This window comes from Solanum stenotomum, chromosome 1 (assembly GCF_019186545.1).
Source record: "Solanum stenotomum isolate F172 chromosome 1, ASM1918654v1, whole genome shotgun sequence".
Taxonomy (NCBI): Eukaryota; Viridiplantae; Streptophyta; class Magnoliopsida; order Solanales; family Solanaceae; genus Solanum; species Solanum stenotomum.
Window position 1 is genome coordinate 80726909 of NC_064282.1, and position 22658 is coordinate 80749566.

The 22658-nt window shown below is 33.5% G+C and overlaps 1 protein-coding gene across 1 annotated transcript; it reads left to right on the plus strand.

Moving 5' to 3' along the window:
- Positions 1-3193: 3193 nt before the first annotated feature.
- Positions 3194-6174, plus strand: LOC125841337 (IRK-interacting protein-like). Its single transcript, XM_049520449.1, has 2 exons — positions 3194-3537; positions 4444-6174. The coding sequence occupies exons 1-2, from the start codon at positions 3280-3282 to the stop codon at positions 5989-5991; spliced, it is 1806 nt and encodes a 601-aa protein (XP_049376406.1). The 5' UTR covers positions 3194-3279; the 3' UTR covers positions 5992-6174.
- Positions 6175-22658: the final 16484 nt, after the last annotated feature.

Here is a 22658-nt window from a genome sequence, read left to right on the forward strand (position 1 = left end):
GTGCTTTAAAATAAATACATAATATGTTTCAAAATTTGAGATGAAAATGTCATGTAGAAATACTTTATAGTATTTGTTTAGCTAGGTGCATAATCAAAATAAATCGTAGTTTGAGTGTTTGAATAAAATTTACTAATAAACTTGAGGATTTAGTAATGTATTTCACCTTTTTTCTATGGTTCCCCTTCATTTAAAAACACAAAAAAATAACATCAATAATGTTCACGGAGGAGAATTTTAGTTCATTTGATTGATTATTTAAACTTTAATCTTATTGATAAGAATTTGATTTTCACCTAGTAATTTCTTCCTCGTTTTTCCTTACCCTACCCCAATTTTTTTTTTATAAAAATAAAATTGATGCTGATGGAAACTGTAAATTTACAAAAGATGGAGGACTAAAAGGGAGATAAAAACATTTTAGCATGTGGAGGATGACAAGCTCACAACTTTTAGGGCGAAGTGGTCAGTTTAAAAGAAATAATTTCAGTAAAAGCATGAATATTCAATTGGAAAAAGTTGCCACTAGAAACTTCAGAACTTTAATATAAAATATTCCATGATCCTACCTGTAATTCCATTTGGCTTTTACTTTAATAGCAAAGTGACATTCAAATGGTTAAGAAATAAAAAACCCTTTTAAGATTCTTAATATTGAACTAATTATATTTTTAACGTTAATGAATTCATATCGATTATTTGTTGCAAATTTTATATATATATTTTTTATGTAAATCTATATTTCATGTTAAGAATAATGAATTCAGATGTATTTGATATGACCATTCTAGATTCGCCTTTGACCATATCTGCTTATTGTTGTCTTCTAATTTCAAGATGTGAGAATTTTTTTAGCCAATTTAGTAATGTAGCAATAAAAAAGAGAGTAGATTTTGGGGTCGAGCCGAGACAGGTCTAATCCAGCTAAGCCAACTGAGGCTGCTATAGTACAGAGTTGTGCTAAGCTAAGTTGAGTTTTATTATAACTTAACCGAAATGGTTATTTTCTATTTATTTATCGAAAGTTCATGAACGTTGGCTATATTTTATTTTGAAAATTGAAATTGTGTATGACCATGAATATAAATCAGATTTGATTTTGATTTTGATTTTTTATGAGCAATTTGAAGTGAATAAAGTGAAAACAATTTTTTTTGTTATTTTTGAAAATTCTTAAATACAACTTTAAGTTGAGTTCTGAAATTTAGAGTTAAATGTGTTTTGCGGAGTTTAACTCCGAGAAAAAAAGTGATTTTCTTAAGTATAATTTACCTGAATTTCAAAGTGTTAAGAGCTAATTACATTATTTATCTATTCTTTTTCAAATTACAAAAATACCTTAAAACTTCCAAGTTTCGGATACATCACTAGACTTCTGGATACATTAGCAAATATCTGGATATATAGGCGAGGGATGTATCCGAGAGGAGAGGAATGTATCAGAGAAGGGATAGGATATTCAGATACATCTTTGGACTTCTAGATATAACAGCAGACATTTGGATACATATGTGAGAGATGTATCCGAGAGGGGAGGGATGTATCAGAAAGGGGAGGGATGTATCCGAGATGGAGATAAGGATGTATCAGCGAAAGGAGAATGATATGTATCCAAAAGGGGATTTTAAAATTTTTTAAATGATAATTTTTTTAAAAAAAATTATGATAAAATAAGATGTGTATATAGGTAATTTTTCATTTTCTTAATGGCTAATAGTTTTCATAAGCTTTGTTTAGTTTCTCTACCTCCCATCAATTTTATTGAGGTCAATACCAATCATTCTTCACTATTATCATTTATCATCAATTTCATTAGTTCAAGAAAAGTACGTTTGTGGGGAGGGGAATATTTCCTTATCTTTTTATTCTTGTTTTTTTCTTTCTTGTTTTGTAGGGTTCTTTATGAAATTTGCACCACAAACAAGTATGAAATTTATTACAATGAATTCTCACATTAAATTAACCCACACAAAATTAAGATAATACCCTATTGGGTAATTTTACCTCCTTCTGATTCGAGAGGGAGAATAATTAACCATTTTACTCCCTCTTCAGTCCTCAACAATAATATTAGGGGTCGTAAAATAGTTTGTTTGGAGATGAGTTATGTATGTACTAAATTATGCATAAGAAATATTATGTTTGATAGTTAATTAAGTAAGTTATTTAGGTATAAAATTAATATAATGTTTGATTTGTAATTTAAAAATTCACATATTTAATACATATACTACATATAATTTTTATGTATATAATAGAAAGTGTAATAACTAATATATAAATAAATAATCATTGTATAACTTATAATATCTACATAAAATAATACTCATTTTGTCCAACTTTATATGACACTTTTCATTTTTCGAGAGTCAAACAATTTAAGTTTGATCGAAAATTTGCACGTGGAATCTTTATTTTTTTTTAAATGAAATTTATATATTAGTAAACTACGTAAAAAGAACTATAAGTCACAATAATTGACAATATAAAATAATTAAAAAATATTTAAAAAATTTACTATAAAAATAACTTGTTTGAATCTTAAAATTCGATAAGTGCATATAAATTGGGACGGAGGAAGTACATAAATTTCCTTATCTCATAATTAATGTTGAATAACTTTTTACAGCTAACAAACGGCCCTAAATGTATGAATTTGTTTTATATTTACCCTAGATTATATTATTTTATTCAGCGTAATAGGAAATATATCTCATTTTAAAAATCACTCTCTATTTTAATTTATTTAACTTATTTTAACTTGACACATAGTTTAAGAAAATAAAAAATAATTTTAAATTCAGTGATTTCATATTAAAAATATGTCTTATGTACTAAGATAACTTTGTGATCTTAAACAAATTAGACGAAAAGTTAATATTAAATTATTGCTAAAATGAGAAAGAGTTATTTTCTTAAATGGATCGAAGAAATAAGTCAAATAAATAAAACAAAAGAGGGTATATTCACTTTTTTTTTTTTTATGAATTAACTATAAATATATTTTGGATGATGTGATAGTTTAACATCTTTTTATAGAATCACTCACTGTAAATAAATTATACTTTTTAGACACCCCACCACTCCACTACACCCCAACCATCCTGTCTTCTCTATTGTCCCTATCTCTACCTTTAATTTTCTTTTTCTGGTCCTTCAAAATTTTTGTGCTGCATATTATATGATATGATTTTTATTTCTCTTCAATAATATGTACATAAACAATTTCACTTGTTGAATGTGCTTTTCTGTTTGTATATTTTTTTCATTCATTAAATTATGGTGGGTGCAATCACAAATTTTGAAGAAAATGATGATGAATATAATGGAGTAATTAGTAGACAAGAAGTTCAAGCTGCCATTGCTAAAGCTGTAGAGCTTAGAGCTATTCATGCTTCTTTATTACAGGGTATTAATAATAATAATAATATTAATAATAGCCCTGCTAATTTCATCAAGTTTCCTCCTCATTCTTCTTCTTCTTCTTCCCCTGCTGCTAATCTCTTCTCTGCTCAAGATTATCCTATTTTTACACCAGTAAGTTCTCTTCTTATGTTTTAATCACTGTATTTTTGATATTATAGGTTCAGTACTTGAATTTTATGAAATTTAGTGTTTTTTTAACATTTTATTGTCATAAAAATATTGGGCTTTTTTTTGTAGTCACAGGAGGGAATTTGGATTTTTTTCTTGGATAATTCTGACCTACTAGTCCAATATTCATTTTTTTTTAGTATCCTTGTTTGTATGGAAAATAAATTAATCGCAAATAAAATATGAAGAAACAAGAATATTTTATTAATTACACTACGGATTAATTCGAGTGTTGGTAGTAGTTTATTTCTCAAATGTAGGATGATTTAGATTTTTTTTTTTTTGAAGTATTTGCTTGTGAAGATGAGTCTGGACTTATCTTAATTTCTTTATGAATATCTCAAGAATTTACGAGATATTGGAGATGGATCTTTAAAAAAATATATTACTCTTTGTATTGGCTTACACTATGGGAATTTGAACTCTTTTTTATGTGATCTTTGAACAATTTTCACCTTTTCTAAATTTGCTACCACTCACATGAGTGAATGACAGTGAAATAAGTTAATGAGCAAATCCTAACTACCATATTTCAGTCCAGTCATTTCTTTGGTCCAAATGGAGTATCGCCTCATATTTTCTGATACTCATTCCTGTTTTATCTGTTTATATTTATGAAAGTAACCAACACGGGTTGTCGTGGGATGGATCGGATCCCACCATGCTATTTGAGGTTGAGCTTTGGGTGTGAAAAAAATCCTGTTAGGGAGCGGTAAATAGGTCTTATTTGGCGTGAATACAAATTAATTGCTCAGATGGATATGCTTTTTGTTCAATTTTTAATGGGAAGCCATCCTTAATTTCTGTATTTTAGGTTATCCTGATTCACCAAGTTTGAAATGTATGCAGAGTTATGAAGATGCTCCATTACCTGGATCCAAACAACTACACCTCGACGATCGAGACTACACTGACCTTTGGGATGATTATGGCCTTGGTGGAGTAGCAAATTGTGATGAAGTCAGTCTATCGAATTACAGAAAGGCGAATTCCTCCTTAAGGAAAGGAGTTTCATCCAATTTGATCAATTCTGAGTCTCATAACTGTCCAACTGATGATCAGAGATCGGTCACCGGCTCTTATACTGGTCATATCACTCTGCTTAGAAACTCTCCTGGTGGTGGTTACTCTAACTCTAGAAGAAGTTCTTTGGGTGACTTGAGATCGCTTTCGTCTTACAATAGATCATGTAAACCTGCTATGGTAAGTACTGAGACAGATGGTGCTAGCAAAAGTGGGAAAAGCTCTAATGTAATCGTGCCATTGACAAATTCGCACTCTTTAAATCAATTGCAGCCAAAGAGTAAAGGAATGAACTTGTCGTGGTTGTTCCCTAAGCTAAAGAAGAAAAACAAGAATGAAAATTCACCATATCGGAGAGAGGCCGAGGAGGTTTCTCAGATTTGTAAGGATCACATCGGGGTGGTTTCTGTTGAAACGTTGAGGAAAGAACTCGTGGAAGCAAATGAGAGCAGAGAGGCAGCCTTGATGGAAGTCGCGGAAATGAAGTCTTCTTTAGGAGGGCTAAAGCAAAAAATGGAGTACTTAGAAACTTATTGTGAGGAGCTCAAGAAAGCCTTGAGACAAGCAATTCAAACAAAAGAATCCCAAGTATCCAATATGCTTATAGATCTTCCGAGAAGGGGGAAATCAACGGATGGGGATGGAGAAAACACGATTCCTGTTAGTGAAGAGGTAATGGTTGAAGGATTCTTGCAGATAGTATCGGAATCAAGACTATCCGTTAAGCAATTCTGCAAGACTCTTATTGCACAAGTTGAAGAGACAGATAATTCCTTAACCGATAACTTAAACCTTCTACTTCAACCTTACAAGCTTTCCCTTAACTCGAAACACTCAAAGGCGATCCTATACCATATTGAAGCCATCATAAACCAGTCACTCTTCCAAGATTTCGAGAACGTTGTGTTCCAAAAGAACGGTGCTCCAAAACAATTGGACCCTCAACAAGATTGCCACGATCAATTCTCATCGTTTGTCTCGTTGAGGAACCTAAGCTGGAATGAAGTGTTACGAAAGGGGACTAAGTACTATAGTGAAGATTTCAGTAAATTTTGTGATCAGAAAATGTGTTGCATCATCACATCACTTAATTGGAGAAGGCCATGGCCAGAACAACTCCTACAAGCATTCTTTGTGGCTTCTAAGTGCATTTGGTTGTTGCATTTACTCGCGTTTTCGTTCGATCCTCCACTTGGGATTCTGAGAGTTGAAGAGAATACAACATTTGATAAGAATTACATGGAGGACATTTTTGGAGATAGGCAAAAATCACAAGGTACAAGTAAGGTTAAGATTATGGTAGTGCCTGGTTTCTATGTACGTGATAGAGTACATAGGTGTAAGGTAATTTGCAGGTACAAATCTGCAGCTTAATTGCTAATATAGTTAGGATATCCTTCTCAATTTTTTTTATCTAACATGTAATGTTGATCAGCCTATGCTAATCATTTGCTTGAACGGATTGTTTGGTAGAGTGCATTAGAAAAGATAATGCAAGATTATCTTTGTGTATTGTTATTATATTGTTTGGTATACGTTTTTGTACAACTTATGCAAGCATTAGTTATCCATCAACAAGGGTTATGGTGGAGTGCTAAGTACTCTTTCATCCTTAACCAAGAGGTCTCGAATGTGGGACTTTCCGGCGCAAATTCGGATTTAGTCGGGCTCCAATGTGGGTACCGAACAGCGGGTGGCAAATAAAAAAAAAACATTAGTTATCCATGGACCATGGGATTAGTAATGCAAAATGGGTTTTAATGCATTCATTAGCATGATTAAAGATATAATTGTCCCTCAAATCTTTTCCACATCATTTCGAGAATATTTATGGAGGACAATTTTGTAAATTATTTATATATTTTTTTAGAAATCATGCAATGCATGTTATTTTTAATACACCAAATCAAACATTGCATACAAAATAATTTCAGCATATTTAATGCAAGAAGCATTCTTCAAATACTAGTATACCACATTCAACACTATTCTTATACATCTATATATGTCCTACCAAACGATTCCTAATATCAATCATTACACTCTGATATAATACTTCTATGGAAGAAATGACGCAATTACTTATCCTACTCTCTTTGGATTTTATCATATTTTATTTTAATTAGTTTTCAATTAATGAAATGAACCATATATTGAATAGTGTTACGCTGACCACCAACCTACTATAAATTATTATAACTTCTTCCATTTCAATTTGTTTGTCCTATTTGTCTTTTTAGTAAATTTAGAAAAGAATGGACTTTCCTTTTTTCACAGCTCTTTAATTTCGACTTTTCACGTGATATGTTTAAGACCACATGATTAAAAATAATAGTTTACTCCTTCTGTCCCAATTTAAGTGGCACTTTTCGGATTTTAAGATTTAAACAATTCTATCTTTGACCGCACATTTATCATATATCTTTAAACTATTTTGAATTGTCAATTATTGTGGGGATAAGACACAAGTAACCCTTAGACTATGACCGAAATCTCAGAGACACACCTTAACTAAACTAAGGTCCTATTACCCCCTGAATTCATTTCTTATATAATTTTGTACACCTTTTGGCTTATGTGGCACACTCCGTGACTCCACGCAGTTGAGGCGAAATCTCAGAGACACACCTTAACTAAACTAAGGTCCTATTACCCCCTGAATTCATTTCTTATATAATTTTGTACACCTTTTGGCTTATGTGGCACACTCTGTGACTCCACGCAGTTGAGGCGCGTGGGAGATAATTGGCTGCCACGTAAGCCAAAAAGGTGTACAAAATTACAAAAAAAATGGGTTCAGTGGGTAATTGGACCCTAGTTTAGTTAAAATGTGTTTGTGAGATTTCGGTCAGAGTCTAGGAGGTACTTGTACCTTTTCCCATTATTGTGACTTATAGTACTTTTTACGTAGTTTACAAATATATAAATTACATTTTAAAAAATGAAGATTTCACGCGCAAAATTCCGGTCAAACTTAAACTATTTGACTCTTGAAAATTGAAAAGTGTCACATAAATTGGGATAGATGGAGTAATATATATTTGACATAAGTTTAATTTAGGACCAAAAGGTCCAAATTTTCTTTTTTAAACTTCGTGTCAAGTCAAAATAGAATAAATAAATCGAAACCCAAAAAATATTATTTTTTCCATTTTATCAAAGCCATAAAATTCCTTCCAATCTTCTAAAAGATAACTTTGTGAGTTTTTGAAGACCAGAATGCTTATCTAAAGATATAAAAAGTGAGCCACTAATGACAGCGAAGCCGCGAGAGAAATTAAAGATTGCATTGGACATTTCTAATGCAAAGCCAAGGAGCCATGAAACAATATTAGCCACGCAAATAGAGGAGTTATTATTTTTTTTAAAAAAAAATAAGTAAAAAAAAATTAAACAATATCTATTATCTTTGTGAACTAGTTTTATTTAATTTTTTGAAAAGTTAACATAAAGGTGAAGATATTTGATTTTACTTATAAATTAAAATTAGAAGTATATTGAGGTGGACTAGGAGCCCATTTGGCCACACAGTTGGGAGGCAAAAACACTTTTCTAAGAAATGTGTGCTTAGTAGAAAATTTTATTAACAATTTAATTTAAATATTATTTATTTGAAAACTATGTAATTCCTCTATTTATATTAAGCCAATTTGTTGGGGTCTGACATACCACATAATAAAAATATTTAAAGATAAAAATTAAATTTTATTTTTCAGTGTTGCTATTTTGATTATTCCTTCTCCTAGAAAATGTAAAGTAACTAATAACCTCATTTAAAGGAAGAGTAAATAATTTTTTTTTTTTAAAAAATATCTACAGTTTTCTTGAATTTTAAAAATTTTACTTAATATAAATTGTGAAAATAGTCTCAACAATTCACTTAATATGAACTATAAGGAGTATCAATTATTCTTATAATACTAATATAAAATTTATAATATCTTTAATGAGTTAATATTGCAAAAGGTCAGTTAACTTTGAGAAATTATCTAATAAAATCACTGAATTTTGTTTTGTATCAATAAAATCACCCAACTTAGATTTTTGTGTCAATAAAATCATCCAACTAAATTTATTATTAAAATAAATTTGACATGACAAAATTATTTTTTATATCATGCTAAGTTCACTTTTAATTTTTTCTTCTAAAGTTAAAAAATAGTTAAAAGCAAATTAAGCCCTTTCTTTTTTATTACATAATGTCAATCCAGAGTCGTGTTATGGTCTATCTAACTTCTTGTTATAGACTCTAATTACAACAAATCCATCCAACAAAATGGATTATTACAGTAATCTAAAAAATATCTAAAAAATCATAACAAATTACAGTAGCTGATTTACATAGATAATAGTATATTTTTTACATAAATAAAATTATTTCGATTAAATATTATTCTTTTTGGGGTACTTTTTTAGATTAATTATAATGAAGTAGTAATTTTGAGACATTTGCTTATTATTTTAATAATGAACCTGACATAAAAAAAAAATTATTTTATCATATAAAATTTATTTTAATAATAAATTTAGTTGAGTAATTTTATTGATACAAAGTTATTGAATGATTTTATTGATATAAAACAAAGTTTAATAACTTTAATCCTTACTATGTACTTTTGTGATGCGACACTGAAATAAATAATAAGCCTTTGCCCTATTTTTTTTTTAATGCTTCTCAAATCTCACTAGTGCATGTTTACTCATTTATGTGTGTGTTGCTCCTTTAACCATGAATTAACATTGATTATTTTCTCTCTCTTAATTTATTTTTGGTTCTTTTTTAATGATGCCCAAATGAAAAACAATATTGGGGCGAGAATATTAGGGCAACGTGGGAACCAATTGTTAAGGGGAATGTTTGATGTTTGTCAAAAGGAATGTGCTAAGTAGGGGTGTCAAATGAGCGGGTTGAGTTGAAATTGGAGATATTAAAATGAGTTGAAATAAAAATCGGGTTGGGTCTTGACTCGCCCAAATTTACTTTGGGCTCAAATGAGTTGGGTTCAAATGGGCTAAAAAATGGATTGACCCGATTAATCTCAATAATTTTAACATAGTGATATTTAACTTCTATAATCACAATTCGAATTTCAGCTCAAGATTTTTTTTTTTAAAAAAGTAACAAATGGATAGATAAATCCTAAAAGATGTTAAATAGATAATAATTCATGCCTTTAATATAGGAACATATCTTAGTAAATAGATTTAAAACAGGTTGAAATTGGAGATGGAATTGAGCTCAATTGAGAATTCTCTTAGAATGGGTTATGCTTGAATGGGTTGAGATTGAACCCAATTCAAATTATCTTGAGCTCAACCCTTAAAATTCTGGGTGGGTTACCTATGTTTGGGTTCATTTTTGACACCCCTAGTGCTAAGTAAAGGTCTCACCCATGTTGCTAGAACCGACAATCATTACTATGAGCATCGTGATGATACAAGGTCTTGCCCATGTTGCCAGAATTGTCATATACTTTACCGAGGTATAGAACACAACTCACCTTATGGATCCACTAAAAATCCTGCTTCTTGAGGCAGGTGAGGAGTCGTCGAAATTTCGATACAATCCTATCTATGCTGGCGGTGTAGGTTATGAGGTTTGAGTTATCTAAACTTTTACACAAATCGGTACTCAATACTACTCCCAAAATATATGAAATAATGCCCATATAATAGTACTCATTGGGTTGAGTTAACACTCGAAAGACCCTCTTTAAGGGATACCTGAACTTTACTTTACTGACTGAAATGCTTTCGAAAACTATTTATGCTCTTCTCGAAATAATACTTCTTTTCTCAATGCAAAATAATACATTTGAAACCATTAGTGTTCCCTTAAAACTCTTCTCAAATAACGTTAAAAATATACTTGAACTCACTTTAATTTCCGAAATCAATGCATGGAAATACTTGCACAAAAGCTTTCAACAAAATCTCAATAACTAGGGTTTATGTGATAATATAAGCATGAACAACAACTCAAGGATCTCAAAGAATAAAGTATCAATCTCATAATTAAGAAATCAAAACTCGGAATAAGAACACAAACCAAATTCAAAATTTCATGGGACTTTGGGTAGAATCCTAGATTTAACTCTTTACTGACTGAATTTAGATGTAGGATGGGAGGATGAACTTAGTCCATCACTATGAATAACCTTACATACCCAAAAGAATAAAGTTCTTGAAGAAACTTAATGAAGATGGTTGAAAATCTAGCTTCTGCCTTGCTTACAGTGGTTTCTGTCACGACCTAGGGGTACCCCCTAGATGTAACATGGCGTATAGAACCCCGAAGGACTCCATACAAGCCACTTAGTTCTCATAACATATGCAATAGAATAATAAGAGTAAAACATATTTCAAGTCTCAAAAAGTTTTTCATAAAAGAAAGTGGAAATCTAGACACTTGTCTCATTATAGCCATCTATTACAATAGTGAATGAAATAGGCCTAACCCATACATCATTGTTCAAAAAGGGAAAGTACAAGAAAGAAACTAGACATATGAAATTCATCCTCGAACCATGAGGACTCACCAAGCTTGGGAACACTCAAATTCAAGCTGTAGCCACAAGTATGATCACCTCTAGTACCAGACCCTACACTTGGGAAAAATGTAGGCTAAAGTATGCGTTAGTACAAAAATGCTCGAAGTATGATAACTATGCATGAAAACCTTTAAAGCATGCTAAAAGGGACATTTCATTTGAAAGCATGCAATTTATCAAGTTTTAGGACATTTCATTTGAAAGCATGTAATTTATCAAGTTAAACATGCATAAGAGATAACAACATATTCATAAGCATAGCTAACACAAAGATCATCATAACACAAGAGGAACACTTCATAAATAACCTCAGAGCATGCTTGTGCAAGGCATGAATAAGACCCCATAAATCTCACCTATGCTAAGTAAACCACTTTAGGCCATCATTCATGTTCGTCAACTTTTAAAACTCTTGAACACAATGAGATACTTCTTTAAGCACATCTTAGTTCCTCATTTATTGAACACTTCGAGATACTTCTTTAAGCAAATCTTAGTTCATTATTATCTTGAACACTATGAGACACTTCTTCAAGCATGTGTTAGTTCATTTTTAATCTTGTTGTAGTTGGAATATAGCCTTAACCGACATGAGACCATGTGAGATAGCACATGATCCCTCCCGGTGTTACCCACACCGAAAAGGGTCTACTTGCCTAAGGTAGAACCGATTTTTTTAGCTTAGGTGAATCCACTAGCTAAACATCCTACGGGGCACGTAGTTTATGGGATATGAAGATTGCTACTAGAAACCCAGACTCCACTAGGTGAAGGCTTCCATCTCATGAGATATACTTTGGGAAACCCGAACTCTACTAGGTGAGAGTTCCCAATTCGGAAGCTCGGACTCAACTACTCAGTGCTAGGCATAAATCCCACAAGATAGTTATTAAGTTTTACTTAACCCATGTCTCAAGGAAGATGTCCTTGACAATCAATCCAACTTATTTCATTAGAATAGCTCTTTAGACAATGTGTGAGCAACTATCACCATCCATGTTCTAGTTATGATGGCTCTTTAGCCTTTGATTCAATTAGGTGAGAAAGCCTTTCCAACCTATTAAACTTCATTATGTGAGAACTCTTTCACATTATGTTCAATGTGTATTATGAGAATGGCCTTTCAATCAACACAACACAACAACAACAACAACAACAACAATATCACAATCTTTGACTCCTCACTCTCAAAGCATCTTTAAAGCATCTACATCGATTTCATAAAGACATGCATAATCTCATACTTTACTCTTTCAAGGTTAAAAACCTACTTTCAATCAACATATCTATAATTCAAGCATTACACACAGATTTCATTATAATTCATGTGATTCAATCACCTCATGCATTAATTCATAAAATTCACCTTTCAACAACAAAGACCCACATCATAAGATCAAAATTGAAAAATATGGGAATTACATGGGTTCTTGGGGATACATCATAAAAACCATAGGAAATCATCAATTCATGCTTAAAAATAACATAATTCAACCATTAGAATAAATTTTGAAAGGAACCCATGACTTTTGAATCAAACCCTAACAATGGGGGATTTCTATCCTGTTCTTCTTCTTCTTCTTCTTCTTCTCCTTCTTCCTTCTTCTCCTTATTCTTCTGCTTCTTCTCCTTTTTCTCCTTCTTCTTCTTCTTCTTCTTCTTCTTCTTCTTCTTCTTCTACTATTACTAGTTTCTAGATAGAGAAATATTTGAGAGGAGAGCTTTTGGGAAGCTTTTGGGATTTTTTTTGTGTTTTGGAAATAAATAGTTGAATGGGTGGAATTTTGGGTTAAAATCACTTATATAGGTGAATCAAACTTAGGCAAAATTACCTCACTTAATAGCCACTTAAAAAGGAATTTCCCAAAAAGCCCTTAATTGGGCAGCCAAGTGCCAGGCTTCATGGCAGGCTCCACGAACCGTGGTCCTCACCACTGGACGTGGTCCTTGGTCCAGTGGCTAGGCCACCTTGGCTTGGCCTCCACAATTTGAAGGAATCTTCACAGGCCTTCCCACCACTGGCCGTGAAGTGGCTCATGAAGATGAGCCATTTTGGGCAGCCTCAAGGGTAGCTGCTGCCCTAGCCACCACAAGCCGTATTCCTCACCACTGGCCGTGGTGGTGGTCGTGAAGTGGGGCAGTGCTTGGGGAAAGTTTGGGCAGCCTTGGCCCCTTCCCCTTGGACCTTGCCTCTTGCATTGGCTTGTCACCCTCATGCTTAGCCCTAGTTGGCCTACTAAACTACGGGGTGTTACAATTTCTAAGTTTGAGGAAGTTAAGAGTATATGAACTAAGTCTTGAGCATGAAAACCCTTTTAGGATATGTGTAAGGTTATGACTCAGACTTTGGAAAAGTGGGAAAAGATAAAAGAAGCCCCAATTAGTAAATTGTCGGAAACTTTCCACGAGGTCATCTATGGTCCGTGGTTTGATCTACGGACTGTAGATCCCATCCGTGGAAGTCAGGCTAAAATTTTGAGTTTCTGAAGTTCATTCTACTGCCCCAAACTATGATCCGTAGATGCTCCTATGACCCGTAATCAGATCCATAGAAATCAGGCCCAAAAATAAGATTCAAAACTTCATTCTACGAACCCAAACTACGTTCCATAGATGTTTCTAAGTTCAAATGGTTATAACTTTTTCTTTCAAATTCTAAATGAGGCAAACTTAGTGGTAATGGGAAGAAGACTTATAAACTTTAATTTGATAGATTACGGTCCACCTAAGTCATTATATGATGAGAGATATGATCGTTTAAAGATGATCCTTACATGAACAAATGTGAAAAACTTAGCCGGTAAAGAGGTTTTGAACTCGACTATGTACTAGAGGTATCTTATGACCCTAAACAAATTCCAATACACTTTCCACACATAAGAATGACCCTTAATACAAAGGCAATAATTGGACATCACCTGGTTCAAGCTTGTATACTTTTGATGAAAGATTCAGAGAGTTGTGAGGTGTTACACCAGATACCTATGAAGTTGCAAAAGTACAATCCAATTGTAAAATGTACTTTGTGTGTGTAGTGCGACAAAACAACAAGGCAAAGTGATAGGAGGACAATGTCCTTATACACCCCCACCAATGAGAAGAGGTTAAGGTTTTGTCCTTTGTCTCTCTCATTATACAGAGACATGACAAATAGAAAAATCTAGCTTTTGCATTTTGAAAAAAGTATTGTCTATTGTCTCAAGTCTTGAAGCTATCTTAGCTCTCATATCATAGAAGACTGCAATCTCAAGGACCTGCTCTTATCACTCAAGTTGTTCTATTACTTCTTGTTGTTGAGTCTTTATTTGTGCTTACATTGCAAATCTACTATTCTAACATATTGTTGCTCTGTTACCTTTTTATATTAGAGGATTGATTAGAGGTAACCATAGTGTTGTGGATAGAGTTAGCTGGAGTTTGTTGTTGCTAGATGTAGTTAGTGAAGTCTATGTCAACTAAGGTTAGTTGATATAGTCGGTAATAGAAATTATACTTAGTTGACTTGTAGTAGGAGTATTACAAGGATGGGAGATTAAGTGGTTTAATTTCTGGATTACATAGGGTTGTAATCTAAATCTTCACTCATGTTTAATAGATGTGTTGGTAAAGCCTACGTGGAAAGTCGTGATTTTTTTCTCCTTGAAAAAGAAGGTTTCTATGTAAATATCATGTGTTCATTTACTTTACGTTATTTATACATTTGTTTATTGTTCTTAATTGTTATGAGTCAAGTATTGGTCCCTTGAAATTTGGTGGATTCATATAAGCCAACAGAACAATTCTCTCCAACATCCAATTATTGATGCTCTTGTCATAAACATACAATTGTTGGAGTACTTTTATTCATTTTTCAAGTTTTTTCTTAGGTGTGTACGTTGCGAATTTCTCTCCAACTTTCATAGTAAATGCACTACTCATCAACATACAATTGTTGGATCACTTTTCTCCAATTTTCAATTTTTTCCTTGGCTATGTACCTTGAACATGTCCCTCCAACTTCCAATAGTTGATGCACATCTCATCAACATACAATTGTTGGAGAACTTCTCTCCGACTTTCAATAGTTGATGCACTTATCATAACATTTAATATTGAAGAAATTGTCCTCCAACTCTCGTTGATGTAGTTTTTCACAACTCGCAATAACTCTATTTTATTTCGAACTCTATCTAATTTTAGAAAATGATATTTTCTTAAGTACTTGTTCATGTTTGCTTGCACTTCTTCGAATCTGTAATGTTTTTGTCATCCTTAATTCCACTATAATTGTTTTCATGCATATATTTATCGACCCAACGTTTGTCAACATAATCATTGGTCATATGAATGATATATATAGGTTATAACCACCCAGCGACATCCAAATCTCTTTGATTCTCTACTAAGGTCATATTAATTCGTATACCAATTGAAGTAAAACAAATTATTTATAAACTCAAATAATTTTCCACAATTTTCTCTGTTTTTCACTATTGAAAGTAGCTAACTGCACCTTTATTTATAATAGTACAAGACCTAATTTAATTAGGATTTTATAACCTATTCCTATATTATTTGTATTAAAATCCTATTTAGATATGAAATAAATAAATATCAAATAACAAATTCTAAACAACTTAGGATTCTTACTCCAATTTTGAATTATTATTTCAACAAAGAAAAATAATTAAATTTTGAAATAAATGAATTGAATGGAAGGTTAGGTTTTAAATATAGGTTTTTTTGTTTGTTAATATTTTATTAAAAATTAACAAATTTTAAATATTACACTTTAAAGTCTATTTTTAACTTATTTGCAACTTAAGTAACACTTTGATCAAGATTCATAGCAATTGTTCACATTTATGAGAATCAAAATTATTGAGAATGAAAATCACTCGACACCATTGTTGGTACCAAATAGAATCAAGGATGAAGAAAAGAAAGAGAAGAAGAAGTCGATGTTAGTTTCTATGTGGTCAAAAGAAATTTAAAATCAAGGTCACAATGTTTATAAAGCAATTTTTCCTCTTTAGGTTGCTATGGACACGTGGGAAATCAATCACATTGGAAATGACATTATTCTCAACCATTTGATCAAAATGATACAACTATTGACATCTAATGGTCATGGTTAGAGTTTGTTATAGCTTAAGTAATAAAAATAGGACAGTTGTACAAATACATTTACAATTATATTTTTTTTAACACAACAAATACTTGTATAAATAAATATACAATGAAGCAATACAAATCATCAGAAAATTTCCCCACTTCTGTGCTTTCTTTGATTTCTATAATTTTATGTTCTTCAATTCCTGCATTTATTTTATTGTTCCTTTCTATATGATATTAGAGCAATAGGTTAAATTCCTATAATAGGAACAACTTCTGCTTCAATTTCAAATATTTCTAGATTTAAATCAAACCACATCTTTGAAGGTAAAGGGTATGGAGGTTGGCGAAAAACCATCCTCATTGCTCTATTAGCTAAGAATAAGTCGTGCTTCATTGATAGAGGTTGCAGACAGATTCACTAGATTTCAAACTCTGGGACAGAACCAACAACATGCTAACTTCATGGTTACTTAATTCCCTTTCCAAAGAGATTACTAACAGTGTCATCTACTCTAAAACTACCGAAGCTCTTTGGAAAGATCTTGAGGGTCGTTTTGGTTAGCCCAATGGGGCAAAGCTTTATCACTTGCAAAAAGAATGGATTGATTTAGTTCAAGGGTCTAATGATATTGCAGGATACTATACAAAATTGAAAGGTTTATGGGATGAGCTAGATCTTTTAAACACTAAAAATTATTGCTCTCGCATCTGTACTTGTGGAGGGAAGAATGTTTCCAGTAAAGCTTTGCAAGATGAAAGGCTCATTCAATTTCTCATGGGTTTGAATGATGCCTATTCACCTGCAAGGTCTAATAGCTTGATGATCAACCCTTTCCCCTCTATCAGTTTAGAATACTCACTCATCATGCGGGATGAGAAGCAGAGGGAAGTGGCTATTCAATCACATTTTTTTAGGAAATCTGCTTCCTATCTAGCCACTAATCACAAAATTATTGGAACTAGTGATCTAAAGGGAAGAATGACCAATTTGTTGTGTTCTCACTGCAAGAAGACTTGACATACATTGACTAGATCTAAGAAGTTTACAGGGAATGTGAGAAGCAATGCTATTATTTCTTCTGGAGAAGGAGATGATGAACTTGTGCAGTAGAACTCTTCAGGAATGAACCAACTCAGCAAGGAGCAACTTTCTCAACTCATTCAGTTACTCATCAAAGCTCGCTCTTTCTATCTGACCTAAGGCATCCATCAAACCTTGTCGGATAGAAGTCTACTATAACCGGCTCATCTGTTTACCCGAGTTAGACCGCTCGCATCTTACCACCATCTTCAGTCCCTTCACTAGGTCAAAGTTAGTCAATCTGAGCTTGCTCTTTCACATGTCAATGCTAACTCTACTGGTAAAAACCACTTTATTTAATGTCATAGTCCTATAAAGTCTAATAAATGGATATTAGACCCAAGAGCATCAGAACATGTATCTTCTAATCCAGAGTTATGCACTAACCTTAGCTTTTACCCAATCCTGTCTATGTGAATTTTCCTGATTCCACTAAGCTAAAAGCTACTCGTATGGGAAGTGTTGTTCTTTTCCCTGACTTGATCATTCATAGAGTCCTTTAAGTTCCTTTTTTTAAAAATCAATCTTTTATCTATTCACAAGCTTTGTATGCAGTTTGTAACACCTTGGATTTTTGAGAAGGAAAAATAGCATTTTTAGGGCACTGATTATGTTCTATGGGTCCAGTCTACAGACCGCAGAGGTTTCTATGGACCGTAGAAGGTATCAATAGAAAGTGGGTTGAAATTTTGAGAAAATTATGTTACAATATCTAAGTCTACGATTGACTAGGACAGGTCTCATAGAAAGATCCTAGACTTGGTGAAATTTTAGGGTCAAAGTTGAGTTCTATGGTTGGAGTCTACAAACGGTAGAATATTCTCTAGGTCGTAGACCAGTCTTGTCAAATTGGTTGAAATATAGGGTTGTCACAACCCAGAGGTATACACTAGATGTAACATGGTGTATAGGACCTTAATAGGCTCCATACAAGCCATTAGCATTCAAAACATAAGAAATATAACAAAAGAGGTAAAGACAATATTTCAAGTCCAAAAGTTTTATAAAAGAAAAGCGGAAGTCTAAAACACTTGTCTCATTAGCCATCTAGTACAATAGAATGAAATTGGGCCAAGCCCATACATCATGTCCAAAACTGAAAATAAGAAGGAAACTAAGAACAATAAAAATCGTCCTCAGAGCATGAGGACTACCCAAGCTCAGAAATCTCGCAATCAACTACTAGCCAAGAAACTAAGGACCCTGACTGTTAGACTCTACATTTGGGAAAATGTAGGCAAGAGTGTGAGTTAGAACAAAGAATGTACCAAGTATGATAGCCATGTATAAAACATTTAAATCATGCTAAAATAGGACATTTCATTACATGCAATTGACCAAGCTAAAACATGATATACGAAGAGTTAGAAAGCATAAGTCATAAAACATGGTCAATGCAAGCTAATATCTTTAGAACCTTTGAACACATATAAGATAATTCTTGAAGTAACCTTAGTTAATTATCATTGTGGGAAGTAGCCTTAACTGACATAGAGACCATGTGAGATATAACATGATCCCCCGGTGTCACCCACACTGAAAAGGGTTGTCCCACTTGCCAAGGTAAGGACCATGAACTTCTACCTTAAGTGGATCCACTAGCTGATGTCTATCTAGACAATTATCCTATGGGGGCACGTAGGTAAGGGAAAATGAGATTGCTGTTAGAAATCCGACCTCTACTAATGGGAGATCCTCCATCTCAATATCCTCTCGGTGCTAAGCATAAATTACACAAAATAGTCATTTCTTGTTCTTATTATCATTGAAAGGCACGTCATCCATGGAAAGGTACAATTAAGTATCCAATCCAAGCTAGGTAATGCATCATCCATGGAAAGGTATTATTCAATAACCAATCCAAGCTAGGTTTCATTAGGATAACTCTTTATCTTTGATTCAATTAGGTGAGAGGACGTTTCAACCTTAGAATCCTTACTATATGAGAAAACCTTTAACAATCAAGCTTTCATGTGTATATGAGAAAATCCTTTCAACAACACAACATTAACATCATCATTGATACTTTACTCTCAAAGCATCCTTAAAGCATTTACATAGATTTCATAAAAACATGTATAATTCCATAATTCACCTTTCAAGGTTCAAAATACACTTTCAATCATCACATCTAGAAAACATGGTTAGATATGGATTTCATCGTAAATTCATGTAAATCTATCAATTCATGCTTGATTTCATAAAACTCTCCTTCATAATCAAAACCCACATCATATGATCATAATTTGGAAAACATGCGATTTACATGGGTTCATAAGGAAATCATCATAAAATCATAGTATTTCATCAATTCATGCATAGGAGATCATAATTCAATCATTTAAATCAATAATCAAGAGAACCCATGACAATTGAAGAAAACCCTAACTGAATTGGGAATTTCTAACATTGAAATTAGGAGAATTGGGAACTCTATGAATGGAAGGAATCCATGGATGAAAACTATCATACCTCAAAGCCAATTTCTTATCTTCAATGGAGGAATGGAGACTTGACTTGAAACCCTAGGTTGAATCCTTCTTCCTCAAGCTTTAAAAAGAGAAAAATAGTTTTAAGAGGAAGAACTTTGGTCTTTTTTTAGAGTTTTAGGAGAATGAATTGAATGAACTAATTTGGTGGTTAAAATCACTTATATAGGGGTCTTAGGCATAGGAAAAACGACGTAGTATAGGGATAAAATAGCTAGGAAAAGACCCTACTACCCCTAAAGCTAACTGCCGTACATCCACTCACGGACCACGACTGATAGACCATGGACAGACTGATGGTCTGTCCTGCACGACTGTTAATAGTGGTTAGGAAGTAGAAATTTGGGCCCTGATCTACAGACCCCCAACCACGGTCGTGGTCTGACTGATGGTTCGTTGGTCCGGCCATGGTTCATGGCCCTCTAAGAATTTTGGGTGACCAATCCATGGACCACACCTACGGTCCGTGGTCCCATCCGCAGGCCATGGTTGGCCTCAGTCGGTGGCACCTGCAACTTCTGGAAAACTGCTACTTTGCCCTTTCTCAAATCCTAGGTATTACATTATCTCCCCATTGAGATCATTCGTCCTCGAATGAGATTCTAGACATCACTAGAAGAATACAACTCTAAACTAGCAATCCACCGTGCATGGAACTTCATCAAAATGCACACAACCAAGGAGGAATATCGACTCCAAGCTAGGACATGCTTTACACGTCATAAGAAAGATAGGAACTAGCAGCCCAACATGAATGCAGTCTCATAAATGCACATGTTCAAGGAGGAAATATCATCTCCAAGCTAAATCATGTTCACATCACAATTCATCACATCATGAAGTCTATATGCAACTCATACTCAATGCAATAAACATGTAGATATCAATCAAATAAACTCATTTTCTCTAAACTTAACTTTTTCATGAACATATATACATGAGGAAATCATGGAAAATACTTAAGACACATGACCCCAAAAGAAAGAGTGAACCATGATGAACTCATTACCTCAAGCTAGAGTAGGGGTAGAAAGAAATAGATGAGGATATCAGGACATCATATTGGCCTCGGCCTCCCAAGTAGCACCCTTAACTAACTGATTCCTCCCCAACACTTTCACGAAAGAAATTTCTTTGTTTCTCAACATCTTGACTTGCCCATCCAAACTCTCAACCGGGACTTCTTCATAAGAAAGATTCTCCTTAACTTTCAAATCTTCTAAGGAAACTATGGATGTTGGATCACCAACACATTTCTTCAACATAAAGACATGGAGAATCGAATGCACCGATGCCAACTAATTAGGCAATTCAAGTTCATAAGCAACCTTGCTAACACGTCTCAAAATCTGATATGGGCCTATATATCTGGGACTAAGCTTCCCTTTCTTACCAAAACTCATTACACCATTCATGGGTGAAATTTCCAAGTAAACCGAATCATGAACATCAAACTCAAGATCTCTTCTTCTAATATCGGCATATGTCTTTTGTCGACTTTGAGCCATTTTCAACCTTTCTCTAATAAGATGAACTTTCTCTATAGCCTCATGTACCAATTTGGGACCTATTAGTGCAACTTCACCCACCTCAAACCAACTCATATGATATCTACACCTCGTACCATACAATGCCTCAAATGGAGCCATACAAATACTTGAGTGATAACTATTGTTATATGCAAACTCAATCGAACGCAAATGATCATCCCAATTACCCTTGAAGTCAATCACACAAGCCCTCAACATACCTTCTAGAGTTTGGATAGTATGCTCCGCTTTCCCATCAGTTTAGTGATGAAAGTCCGTACTAAGCTTAACACGAGTACCAAGGCCCTTTTGGAAAGATCTCCAAAACTGAGAAGTGAATTGAGTACCACGATCAGAAATAATGGACAAAGGCACCCCATGTAACTTTACCATTTCTCTCAAGTACAACTTAGCATAATCATACGCTGAATAGGAAATCTTGGCGGGAATAAAATGAGCCGATTTCCTCATCCGATCTACTATAACCCAAATTGAGTCATGTTGTCACTGGGTGCGAGGCAAACCAACAATGAAGTCCATATTTAAATCTTCCCACCTCTAAGTAATAATGTTGATGTCTTGGGACAAACCTCCTGGTTTTTGATGCTCAACTTTCACTTGTTGACAATTAAGACACTTAGTCACAAATTCCGCAATATCCTTCTTCATCCCATTCCACTAATAGACCTCCCATAAATCATACTACATCTCGGTGGTTCCAGGTGAAAGGAATACCGAGAACAATGGATTTCTGACAAGATTCGTTTCCTCAAGTCATCCACATCAGGAACACACAAACAACCTTGATATCTAAATACACCATCTCCCCCTTGGGATAAAGCCTCTTTAGATTTTGTAAGCACTGCTTTTCTCAATTCAACCAAAATTGGATCAAGACCTTGCTTGGCTTTCACATCTACCATAAAAGACGATTTTGTCCCATTGTGAACCATAACTCCACCCTTGGTAGAGTTTACTAACTAAACACCCAAACAGACCAATCTATGAACATCTCGAACCAACTCATGCTTATCTTCTTCAATATGAGCAACACTACCCATAGATAATCGACTAAGAACATCCGCCACCACACTAGCTTTATCGAGGTGATAGAGAACACTCATATCATAATCTTTCAATAACTCAAGCCACCTTCTTTGTCGATGATTTAAATGCTTCTGATTAAACACATATTGTTAGCTCTTATGGTCGGTAAACACATCTATATGCACACCATACAAATAATGCCTCCAAATCTTTAAGGCACAAATAATCGTCGCTAGTTCAAGGTCAT

What these genes read in the sequence shown, in the direction of transcription:
- LOC125841337 (XM_049520449.1), top strand. Translation starts at nt 3,280, where the DNA reads ATGGTGGGTGCAATCACAAATTTTGAAGAAAATGATGATGAATATAAT. An exon ending in ATTATCCTATTTTTACACCA is followed by an intron (nt 3,538 to 4,443) that starts GTAAGTTCTCTT and finishes AAATGTATGCAG; the next exon opens with AGTTATGAAGATGCTCCATT.